The 12,149-nt window shown below is 44.8% G+C and overlaps 2 protein-coding genes across 2 annotated transcripts; one reads left to right on the top strand and one right to left on the bottom strand.

Moving 5' to 3' along the window:
• The first annotated feature begins 4,326 nt into the window (after positions 1-4,326).
• On the top strand, positions 4,327-8,167 carry LOC127336889 (oryzain alpha chain). Its single transcript, XM_051363751.2, has 5 exons — positions 4,327-4,870; positions 5,959-6,194; positions 6,284-6,424; positions 7,205-7,663; positions 7,789-8,167. Exons 1-5 carry the CDS (start codon positions 4,414-4,416, stop codon positions 7,885-7,887), a joined length of 1,392 nt encoding a protein of 463 aa, XP_051219711.1. The 5' UTR covers positions 4,327-4,413; the 3' UTR covers positions 7,888-8,167.
• A 928-nt stretch (positions 8,168-9,095) lies between these two features.
• LOC127336890 (uncharacterized) lies at positions 9,096-11,869 on the bottom strand. Its single transcript, XM_051363752.1, has 5 exons — positions 11,636-11,869; positions 10,593-10,651; positions 10,441-10,513; positions 10,287-10,352; positions 9,096-9,421 (listed from the first exon to the last, which is right to left on the bottom strand). The coding sequence occupies exons 2-5, from the start codon at positions 10,622-10,624 to the stop codon at positions 9,359-9,361; spliced, it is 234 nt and encodes a 77-aa protein (XP_051219712.1). The 5' UTR covers positions 10,625-10,651; positions 11,636-11,869; the 3' UTR covers positions 9,096-9,358.
• Positions 11,870-12,149: the final 280 nt, after the last annotated feature.

The raw sequence follows: 12,149 nt of genomic DNA, 5'->3' as shown, positions 1-12,149 counted from the left end.
GCCGACGCGTTCCAACGACCGCGCTCCGCCTGCTACTCCAGCGTGGGATCCCTGGCCACAGCCTCCCGCCCATGTGGTGGTACCTCCTCCACCGCCGGCGTACAAGCTTCCATCGCCGACGCCGGAGTTCATTGACCTCGTCAGCGACGACGACCAGTAGGCAGCACCTACTTTTAGCACGCCTTTATGGTTTATTTATGTTTTTTTATTAATGTAAATTATGGCCTCATGAATAATAATAAAAATTATGCGTCGTGCCGCTGGAGCCATCCCCGACGCAAACGGACGTCCGAACGATTTCGACCATTGGGCCGACGCAAACGAACACGACGCGTCCGTTTAGATGTCCGAAATGCGTCGCGGTGCTGGAGATGCCCTTTACCCAGTTACGCCGCGCGAGACGGGCACACAGGATAGGATCAGCTAGCCCGGCTGGGATCTGGGATCTCCTCCCATCTCTCAAGTTCCCAACCCCAATAACCTACCACCAGATTCCGATGGGGTCCCATTCTTCAACTGCCATGGTTGGTCACTTGGCTACGTCGCCTTGCAGCTGCGAATTGTTTTGCCCATTTTGGTCGGCTCTCCTCCCTCCACTTAGCCGCCTTCTCTTCCATTCCCTCCTGCGGTTGGATATCCCACCTTGCAATTGCAACTAGCCATAGGACCATGCACAGTTTGATGTTTACAAGAAACAACTTCTATGCACGTTTGAACGTCAGACTTGGCCTCAATTCCTATGAAAACGACATCTTCTAAATAAAAAAAATATAATGTGCAATTGTACTTTCCAAACATCGGACCCTCATTTTTTCACATCGAGAATGACCGTCTTAGGAGCAGGGATTTACGACCGATTATGTCCTCGGATTACAATTAGTATTGGAAACCTGCTCCACCTGCTCCTTAATATTCTAAATGTGCAATTTTTATGAAGCTTTTGTTGCTTTTATGACTTTTTAGCCTAATATGTTATTGTTGTGTGCGTTGCCCTTCTACATTCTCCATGCTCTGATTTTCATCATGTTGCAGAGGTCAGGTCTATCTAATTATATTAGCTTCTAATAAAAAGTTATTCCCCAAAAACACATGCCACCACAAATGGAGTTGATGAGGCCCTTCAATTTCCCTCTCTCGCTCTGCCACATCATTGCTAGCTGCCTTGTCATCTACACCACCCCCCATATTTCTTTTGCATCTAAGAGCATGTCTAACAGACCCCTTAAATTTTCGCCCCGTATAACACGAAAAAATGGCCCCCTGTATTCCATTTCGATCGGCCGAAAACTCGTCCGAGCTAGCAGTCCCCGTATCGCTAAACTGTAAAAGGGCATATTCTAGGAATATGCCAAATCAATATTTTTTTCTTTTTTTCTCTTCTTCTACCTCCAGCCACTACCCCGCCCTGTGTCTCGCTTCGCCCCGGCCGGCGCTTCGCCGCGCCCGCCGCTGCCGCGCTTCGCGCGCCGCGCCGCCCTGCCGCCGCCGCCGCCGCTTCGCTCTCGCCTCGTCCTCGCCGCCGCCCCGCCACGCTCATCGCGTCCGTGAAGGCACGGACGGCCCCAGCGTCGGCGACGTGTGCACGCGCGCCGGTTGCCTCGGCGAGGTCGGCGACATGTCCTCGCCCGCCGGCCGCCGCTCCCTGCCCGCGGTCGTCGTGTCCGCCACGGCGCCGCCCACACGGCGAAGCTCCGCGCCGCGCCATCTCGTTGAACGCGGCCGCGCCGTCCCGGGACACCTGCGCTGGCGCCGTGTGCTCGCCCTCGCCGCCCTTGCTCCTCCACCCGACCACCACGCCGCGCCGGTTGCCTACCATGCCAGCAGCGAGATGAATTGCAGTTACCATTTCCTGAAAATTCAGCGCGCCAGAGTGAGGGTTTAGCCCTGTATTCGGCCTCCCGCCCCGTACAGGTAAGGGGCCAGAAGCCACCCCGTAGCCGAAACTGTAAAAAATCGATGCGGGGGCCTGTTTTACGGGGTCTGCTAGACGGCCGAGTGAGGGTTTGGCCCTGTATTCGACGGTTATTTTACGGGGTTGGGCCTTTTAAGGGGTCTGTTAGACCTGCTCTAAGCTTTGTTGTTGTGGAAACTTCCATCGCTGCTTCCTATGGTCGCCATGCCTGCTGACCACCGGAGAGGATGTTGTGACATGGGCACACCAGTTACCCAATCATCTAACTCTTCCGATAGTAGCCATGACACCAATTGTTGTGATAAGGGACAATGTCTACCAATGAGGTACGTACACAAGTTTGTTGGGTGAGACTATGAACCGAACACATAAACCTACATGTTTGTCAATGTGGTTTTGTTGTAACAAAGTTCTCATTGACAAGGAAAATGCATCACCCTTTACGTTTGGTGTGTCGAAAACTCTCAGCGGTGAGCAACAAAAGATTGTCGAAAATTAGCACAAGCTCCATGTTGGTGACAGTGTAGCACTACTTATGTGGAATTGTAGTTTCCAATGAATCATTCCTCGTTCGACTTATTTATTCCAAACTTCGTGACATCGTAATAAATTGTACAATGTGGGTTTTCATATTCAAAGATGTGAAGAGATGTTATGGCTATTACTCCCTCCATCGCAAAATATAAGGCGTCCTTAAATTTCGTTGGTCAATGACTTACAACTTTGGCTATGATTTGCACTTATAATATGTTCACAAAATTTGTATAAATATATATATGAAATGAAAAAGATTGCATGGAGAATGCAACGATACCATATATACGTCTTGAACCCACGTAATTTATTATATATTAGTGGTCAAATTCGTTAATCAAAGACCATCCTAAAAAATCGTGCCTTATTATATTTTTAGATGGATTGAGTAATTAATCAAATTTTAATTAAGTGCAAACACAAAGAACATTGTTTTGCACATAGACACTGAGTAATCTTTCTCAATTTCCTTCTTTGTTCACAAGCAATGAACTAGCGCAGCTCAAAAATCATTCCACCATCCCTTCCATTATCTCGGATCACACAAAACCTTTTTTTTATTCACAAGCAACCTACATGAGCGATGGTTTAGCAATACTCCGTATGTTATAGTTTGTGGTATTTTGTAGTTTCCTTACTTGTTCCTTTCAAACTTCATGGCGTGGTAATAAACTGCACCATGCACCTTGAGATGCAAAGACCAGAAGATATGTTATGTGAGCATTATTCAAAATACATACTCCGGAGTAAATTAATTGCAAACTCAGATAACAATCTTTCATATACATTATGTGAGTATATAAACTTTGTGTAATCCATCTCCTTCTCCTTCATGATTGGCAAGTACGCAGCTCAAAGAAGAATAAAAAATCACCGAGTCAAATCCTTCCACCTCCTCAACACGATATCATCCGCGTGTTCATATGCAAATACGTGAAGAAATGGTATGGCTATTATCCAAAATTTAATTAAGTGTGAACATAAATACTATCGTTGTTTTGCACATAGACCTCCACCTCCACAGGTGAGCCGGGAAGTCCATGACGTGGAGCCATCACCAATTCACCATGGAACAAAACAAACGAACAAAAAAAAAACGAAAAAATCGCAAACATGGCAAACAAAAATTATATCCATAGCGTACCGGGTTTCCTTACCTGCGGCGCATCACCCGATGCGCCACAGTGCCCTACCCATGGCGCACCAAACAATGCGCCATGACTATATGTTAACACTGTCGCACTAGCGTGGCAAATGAGACATGCGCCACGGGTGATGTTTTCCTAGTAGTGCGATGTTCCAAACTTCGTGATAGTGAAATAAATTGTACCATGGGTGTCTTCATATGCAAAGACGTGAAGAAATGGTATGGCTATTATCCTAAATTTAATTAAGTGTGAACATAAATATCATTGTTTTGCACATAGACACCGAGTAATCTTTCTCATTTTCCTTCTTTATTGTTCACAAAATGAATAAAGTAGCACAGCTCAAAGAGGAAGAAAAATCTACAGGATAAGTTAAAAAATCACCCGAGTCAAATCTTTCCACCATCCTTCCCGATCATCTCCAATCACACGACACCTTATCCTCAACATAATCAAACATATTGATTTTAATCATAATACTGTATGATAAATCCCATTAAACCATTTCCAAATGAACACGTCAAAAGAATCAGCTTTAAACTAACCCAACCTGTCCACGTCCATAACACCTCCACCATCCCAAGAAATAAAATCTCATCAAAATGAGAGCAAAATATCCCATTGGTCCAGCAGTCTTGGTTAAGAACAAGAAACAAAACGATAGGGGGAATCTGGGCCCACCACTCCCCATCTCCACCTCTCCTATAAAGCGACCTCGATACCGGGCCTCCATGGAGACCAAAAGCAAGGCTACCACCATCCAATCCCATCTACCACCACTCTCCCGTCGACTGGTGTTCTTGCTCAGTGGTCGCCAAGATGAGGAGCTCCACGGCTCTCCTGGCCGCGGCGGCGGCGCTGCTGCTGTCGCTGGCGGCGGCGGCGGACATGTCGATCGTGTCGTACGGGGAGAGGAGCGAGGAGGAGGCGCGCCGGATGTACGCCGAGTGGAAGGCGGAGCACGGCCGCAACTCCAACGCCATCGGCGGGGAGGACGAGCTCCGCTTCGCGGTCTTCATGGACAACCTCCGCTACGTCGACGAGCACAACGCCGCCGCCGACGCCGGGGTCCACTCCTTCCGCCTCGGCCTCAACCGCTTCGCCGACATCACCAACGAGGAGTACCGGAGCACCTACCTCGGCGTCCGGACCAAGCCGGAGAGGAAGCAGAAGCTCAGCTCCAGGTACCAGGCCGCCGTCAACGAGGACCTGCCGGAGTCCGTCGACTGGAGGACCAAGGGCGCGGTCCCTGCGGTCAAGGACCAGGGCGGCTGTGGTGAGCATCCTCGTCTTGTCTCACTAAAATCTTCCACTTTGGAACAGGCGTCCTCGACTAATTTCGTTGCGATGCTGCTTCTATTATTTGCTTGCTGTTAAAATCTGTCCTTTTTTTACTCTATTCAGCCCACCTCTCCTATAAATCCCCATCGTTAGATTCCATCTATTCATAGAAGATTCTTTGCGACTAGTATATTCCCCTCGTGGTATGACAGCGTCATCCGTGACGATAGTTCATCATCTTTTTTGGTCAACGTGCAATTGTTTCACTTCAGTATCCACATGAATACAAAGCAGGGGATTTTAGCTTCCAATAATTGGTGCCTTCCAGAGGCTTCATCTACACGATTTCGGTAGTGAAAAGGAGACTAATCAGAGATCTGATCCTTAGAATAAAAATATATTGATAGGCTGTGTTTATTGACTATACAAAATTCTTTGTTTTGTTTATGAGTATATGATATACACCAATTATTTAGGCTTCAGCCACTGGGAGTCAGGAGTCAGGACAACTTATAGTATCGTCTCTGATTTTATCAGCACATCTGGCCTCACTTGGGGAATTCAGTGTTAGTGCTGAATGATTATAAATATGTAAGGTTGGGAGAGTTGGGTTTGCATGACAATGATCAGTTCTTTACAAAATCAGGATATATTATGGAAGTAGGTTTATGGAACATGTACATCAAGTTCCTTTATACATTAGAAGATGTCATAGTGCCCTAGTGGTCATTGTCTAGTTGATTAGCTGATGGACACACCTATCCTTTTTTTTTCTGGATGGTCCCACCATCTGCTATTATTTCACATGATTCCAAATAGGCTCTTAGAAACACATTTCATTCAGGACTCTTACTCGAACGTTTCGCTCTCTGATTGGTAGTAGGTCTTCCTCTGCATTGTAGTCACCAGCCAATGTCTCCCTCATTTTATTTGCTACAAAAATATTGTGTCTCCCTTATTTTATTTTTCACAAAAAATATTGTCTGTAATGTTCCTTTGTTTATTGCTATCAGTTGGCAATGAACATAAACTAAATTCTTTGCATAGAGATATTAGAATCTCATGTCTGTTTCTCTTTTCCAGGGAGTTGCTGGGCTTTCTCAGCAATAGCAGCTGTTGAAGGCATCAACGCAATTGCTACAGGCGACTTGATCGCGCTGTCTGAGCAAGAGCTTGTTGACTGTGACACTTCATACAACGAGGGATGCAATGGAGGTCTGATGGACTATGCGTTTGAGTTCATCATTAACAATGGTGGAATCGACTCCGAGGAGGACTACCCTTACACAGAGAAGGATGGCCGTTGTGATGCTAACAAGGTATAGCCGCCGTCTTATGTCCCTTTTGACTTATAAGGATGGGCATGATATTCATATGCTGTTCCTTGTGTGTTCGGGGGAATTTGCAGAAAAATGCCAAGGTTGTTACAATTGATGGGTACGAGGATGTGCCTGTGAACAGTGAGAAGAGTCTGCAGAAGGCAGTTGCAAACCAGCCCATCAGTGTTGCGATTGAGGCTGGTGGCCGGGCATTCCAACTCTACAGCTCGGTGAGCTTCTTAAACCTTTACCGGTCTGTAGTAGTTTTGATCAATGAGTAGGCGCCAACGGTTACTGCTACCTCTTTATTTCCAAAATAGATATCGTATCCTTCTGAATGAGACAGCTTGGGAGCATTTCCTCTAAACACTCCAAATATGTTAGATCCACAATCCACACACCTAATTGCTTTTATTGTCTCCTTAAATAAAAGAAACAACTTCATTGTCACCCAGTTGCAACTTGCAACTGCAGCTAAACTAGGATTTTTTCTGATGCAGACCTAACTATAGCATTCTCTGAAAACAGTCCTCACTCTTGCATAGTTCAATACTTATGTGTCCCTCCAGATAACTGGCTCTTTTTTATTTCTCTAAATATTAGTTCCTTTGTGTCTACCAGTTAGCATAATCATCTTTATCAGATTTTTTTTATTGCATAATCATGCTTCTGTCCCTCCTTTACAAAGCATTTTCAGTGCATGGTCACTTTTATGTGTCCCCATCTATAACATAGTGGATTAAGTGGTGTGAGCTATCATCCACTTCTGCTGGAAAAGATTCTGTTTTGCGAGAAAAAAAGAAATCAGATTCTGAAGATGATTGATATTCTTTCTACTATCCATCTTGATCAAACAGAGGAAGAGGAAATTCAACTAGGCAAAACACGTAAAACAATTCTTATTATCGAGTAATAAAATCATGAGGTCAAACCTGCACTTTTAAAGCCATAGAACTGCATTTTTGAATGAAGCATTTGCTCAATACTGATTATTGCTTCTAATATCTCAGGGTATCTTTACCGGAACATGTGGAACAGCGCTTGACCATGGTGTCGCCGCTGTTGGTTATGGTACAGAGGATGGCAAGGACTACTGGATTGTCAGGAATTCCTGGGGTAGCAGCTGGGGTGAGGCCGGCTATGTCAGGATGGAGCGTAACATCAAGTCAACCGACGGCAAATGTGGCATTGCCATCGAGCCTTCCTACCCGTTGAAGACTGGCGCGAACCCCCCAAACCCTGGCCCCACGCCGCCGGCTCCTGTTCCTCCCACCCCACCATCCTCCGTCTGTGACAGCTACTACACGTGCCCCGCCAGCACGACCTGCTGTTGCATCTTCGAGTATGGAAAGGAGTGCTTCGCCTGGGGTTGCTGCCCGCTGGAGGGCGCTAGCTGCTGCGATGATCACTACAGCTGCTGCCCTCATGACTACCCCGTGTGCAACACTAGGCGTGGAACCTGCAGCGCGGTAATACCTCATTTCGCTATGTTTTATTCAATGTGGTTACAACATCATCTAAATTAACCCCTAGCTCAGGTTAATTTAAAGTCTTAATTATCCGTCTCTAACTGGTTTTGTTGCTTGATGAACAGACCAAGGACAGCCCACTGTCAGTGAAGGCTTTGAAGCGTATCATGGCGACGCGCACCGGGGCTCGCAGGGCAGAAGACGGCATGAAGAGCAGCGCGTAAAGACTTCCATCATGACATTACACCCGTAAACCACCATGGTGATCAACTTCTGCAAGCAATCACCTGGTGATCCCTGATGGCGCGGTGTGGCGTGCTCTCAAGTATCTCCTTTATTACAGATGCTCGTGTACATAAACTTGAAATTCGGTTCGGTTGTTTAAAGAACCGCCACATTTGCTTCCGCATATGTATATGTAATATTCAGCTCCTTTCCCACGCAGTTTGAAGCTGCCAATTTATTACATAATTGATCAACCAACACGATAAGCAGATTTCAATATCTTCTGGATGGTTTTTGTGTATGTTTGTCTTTGTTCTGCGCTGCCCTGATGATTTCCCCTTGCTTGGCTGCCTTGCGCAGGCTTCTGTGAGCTTTCTTTGTTCCAGAATGGCTTAGGTATTGTCTTAGTCTCAACTTCAGCGGGATCATTTGTCTGATTTTTCTTTTGCGGGTATAGTTTGTGTGATTCACCTTGTTCCACTAGGTGTCTTGTCTTCCTAGCAAGAGCTTAAGGTTCAGAGCGAACAGGTTGGATTGCAATGTTTGTGGAACACCTTAGTATCACACTCTCTAGGCCTTGCCATTGACAACCTACATTCTTCTTTTTCTAGCAAATTGACAACCTATATACACTTGTCCATTTTTCACCATTGGGTATGACACAGCTCAGTCTGCGGCATGGACAACCTTCGGTACTGTATCTTTTCCTTAGCAAACTGACAACCTTCGGTACTTGTCCATTTTTCACCATTGGGTATGACACAGCTCGCTGCCTTGGAGCTCAGCCATAGGAGCACGGCGGCCGGAGCAACTCACGGCCTAGCTTGGGCAGAGGAGGAGCATCGCATCCGTCGTCGGCAGGATATTAGAACTTTAGCTGGCTGGGGCATGCATAAGGACTCGCTGGGAAGTGAGAGGCTTTGATGCAAGTGGCATCTAGGAATTAATGGAACTCTGTGAGTGTCTCATGCTCTGTCCGTGCCCCTCCTCGCGCGGCGGGTTCTCTCGTGGCTATTTTCATTCTGTTAAAACATTTGACATTGTGCCCTGGTCTGTTAAAAGTTTGACATGATGCCCATTGTCAAAGAAACCAGGTCAGTCTAATATTGAGTCATCCCCGAAATTCATTTTTTAGTCACGCTCCAAGTTTTCCAAAGCATTTAGGAACGACTAGCTCGACAGGAAACCCATCTCAGAACACAAAACGTTGAGATGAATCATAAGCGCGTAAGATATAACGTTGTTAGAGTCGGGCTGCCGATTCCACACAAAACAATAGTCAGATTCAACAGTGCAGTTTGGACGATTACGGAGCACACTAACTGTGGGAATCGAGACACATTTTCTGTACTGTATATCTATTAGAGTGGATATCCAAAAGCAGTGTTTGCAAGGTTTGGCCATGGCTGCTCAGCCGAACTTGCACCGCATGTAATATCATATCACAGATTCACCGTTGACATTCTATTGTTACTGTTCTTCGTTTTGCTGTGTTGATTCCCCTGCTTTCTCTGGCTGACTTTCCTTCTGGCGCTGAATTAATAATTAGGAGAGAGGTTAAATGAGACAGAGCAGCATGCAATGAAGTTGATTGCCTAATGTCTGAGGTGCCAAGACGGTAAACTGGACTAAATAAGCAGTATGAGCACAATAAGCAAAAATAAGAAGAACGAGATAGTAAACAACATATACGTCAAAAAAAGTTTCTCATGGCCTAAGTTCATGAATGCATAAAATAAGTGGAGAAAGTGAGGTTTGCTTAACAAATCAGCAATTTTCTTTGCAGAGTGAGCACACATACATGTACAGAGTACTGAGATTAGCTCAACTTACAACTATAATGGCTTGTAACAAATACTACTTCTGCTTCAACCCATGGAAAAGCCATGTGAGAATATGGTAGTTCTGCCAGCATGTTTTTTTAGTCGTAGACATCGATGCCAAATTGTTTGAACAACAGAAGATGCAAAACTCAAAAAATTGGCTGATAGCAATTCTAGTTCAGAATTACTGTATATCCTCAATTATATAGCCTAACGTTCAGTAACAATAGATTCTAAAAGAATTCGGATGGCCCGTGCTCACAAAAGAATGTTATTCTGCTATAGTTATTTTTTCAACTTACGATAAAAAGGCTCAAGCAAAATAGGGAAATAAGTAACTGCACCCTTTAGCTATAACAGGTTATTTCCTCCTAACATTCCTCATTCTCTTCTCAAATTATCATCTATTTTCTGCACTGTATATTTCAGTAATTAGTGAAATTTCAACAGTTGGCTGAGCCCTCTATTGTACCGTATATACATAAAGTTCACAGTGAGTTTAATGGTAAATGATACCAAGCTCAACAGCTCCAACAAAACAATCCAAGTTCAGAAATATAGCACCAGTTATGTACCTTTGGAAGAAGCCCTTCCACAGACATCAGCTCATACAACTTCTGCATGATTGTTTCCTCTTCAACCTACATATAAAATAATAGCAAGATCACTACAAAACTTTACCCCTGAGAATCCTTCTTAAATAAAAGCTTAGTAGTATCTGAGGCTCACTTGTAGTTTATGCAACTCATGGGACATTGCTCGATATGTTTCCATTAGGACATGATTTTGCTTGTCCAAATGCCTGCAGATCATTTCTGTTAAACAATGAAGGGAAATCCTTACGATGCATTTGTTGCTAAACGCTAGTCGTCATATTGTACCTGGACATTTCACCAGAATGCTTTGGTTCCATTATCACCAAACAACTTTACACTGCTTCCTGCAGACAACTTGCCCTATTAGATAAACATTTCAAATCAAGCTAGAAATAAACGAGGATCAGTACCAGGTTTTGACCAGCTGTGTCTACTATCAAGTTGTTTTTTTGAACAATACTATCAAGTTGTGAAATAAACATAGCAAAAGTACATAGCAGCTAGTATGGTGCTCGAGTATCATGCTTACGATATAGCCAAAGAAGCAAAAAACACATGAAACATAATGTATGCTAGTATTAGAAATAAATTTCATACTCAATCAATTAGATAGTCACTGCTACACATATCCGTAGCAATTATCATTGCTAGTACCTGGGTACTTCAGGAAGTAAGATGGATTATCTAATACAATCAACAGATCCAGCTAGCAGATTTTCCAGTGTATGATGTGTAATCGAATCTACAAATGCATGACACATATACAGCAAGTTTTGTTATCTAACTAAAACAAACACCTAACTAAAATTACTTGACCTATTAGATAATCATTTCAAATGAAGCTAGAATATGTCCTCCATATGCTTACAAACAGATGAAAGTTGATGTATGCCAGCAGAGATACATTCCACACACACACAATTAGCTAGACTTGTCCATGAGACGGGCACTACCCGTGTGACACATGTTATGCAAGTAATGTGTTATCTAAAGAATGCAGTCAACATACAGAGAATTGGAGGCGCCACCACAAAATCCTCCATACCGCTGCTTTCAAGGACTGTGACTCAAAGTTTGATTTAGGTATCTGAATGAAACTTACGGTCGCAGCTCATTTGAGTCTTTGAGATGCTCCAAATATGGCTTTATTAGATGGATAAACAGGTTTAAAACCAAATCGCACTGTTTTTATTTGCCGGCTAACAGGCTCTCAGATAATTCTCAAATCTCGCCAATCATATATTACTCTAAAAGAGAAACAAAACAAAGATCGCACTGAAATTGAATAAAATAATTAGGCTAAGGTTGAGGTTTTGAAGGGGGCAAACCTGCTGTCGCTGGACCTCGTGCGGTCCGCAGAGCCGGAGAGCCCCACGCTCCGGCAGCCGCTGCTCGCCCGCTCAAGGTCGCCGGCCCTTCCCTTGCCGGCTCGCGTGCCGCGCAACGGACCTGCTTGATCCTTGGTCGCCCTCTTGCCGGCTCGCGCGCGGTGTGGCGGTGCGGGGGGTTGCCCGCGGCGTGGCGGCTCTCTGGTGCGGCAGAGTCGTCGGGGGAACCGGCTTGTGCTTTGTTTCAGCCTTTCAGGAGGACGGTACCGACTGATCTATAATCTGGGCCTGTGGGCTTAGGCTAATTTGGGCTTAGCGAGGTCTCAGCTGGCCCACGGCGCCACGCGGCAACCGGTAATGAATCATTTTTTTTTTAACGGGAACCAACCGGCAATGAGTCGATTCCATTAGAACAAGAACAATAAGGATTTGCCAATAGTTCACTGATAGCTAGCATAGTACAATAATAAGCTATAAAAGTGTTGTATTTTTACAATACATGATCCATCTTTTA

The sequence above is a fragment of the Lolium perenne genome, chromosome 2, assembly GCF_019359855.2.
Source record: "Lolium perenne isolate Kyuss_39 chromosome 2, Kyuss_2.0, whole genome shotgun sequence".
Classification (NCBI taxonomy): Eukaryota; Viridiplantae; Streptophyta; class Magnoliopsida; order Poales; family Poaceae; genus Lolium; species Lolium perenne.
The sequence above is the reverse complement of the archived record's forward strand: the minus strand, read 5'-3'. Positions and strand labels throughout refer to the sequence as shown.

What these genes read in the sequence shown, in the direction of transcription:
- LOC127336889 (XM_051363751.2), top strand. Translation starts at nt 4,414, where the DNA reads ATGAGGAGCTCCACGGCTCTCCTGGCCGCGGCGGCGGCGCTGCTGCTG. An exon ending in GCCGTTGTGATGCTAACAAG is followed by an intron (nt 6,195 to 6,283) that starts GTATAGCCGCCG and finishes GGGAATTTGCAG; the next exon opens with AAAAATGCCAAGGTTGTTAC. An exon ending in GGCGTGGAACCTGCAGCGCG is followed by an intron (nt 7,664 to 7,788) that starts GTAATACCTCAT and finishes CTTGATGAACAG; the next exon opens with ACCAAGGACAGCCCACTGTC.
- LOC127336890 (XM_051363752.1), bottom strand. Translation starts at nt 10,624, where the DNA reads ATGGAACCAAAGCATTCTGGTGAAATGTCCAG. An exon ending in CATTCTGGTGAAATGTCCAG is followed by an intron (nt 10,514 to 10,592) that starts GTACAATATGAC and finishes AATGATCTGCAG; the next exon opens with GCATTTGGACAAGCAAAATC. An exon ending in ATGAGTTGCATAAACTACAA is followed by an intron (nt 10,353 to 10,440) that starts GTGAGCCTCAGA and finishes TTTTATATGTAG; the next exon opens with GTTGAAGAGGAAACAATCAT.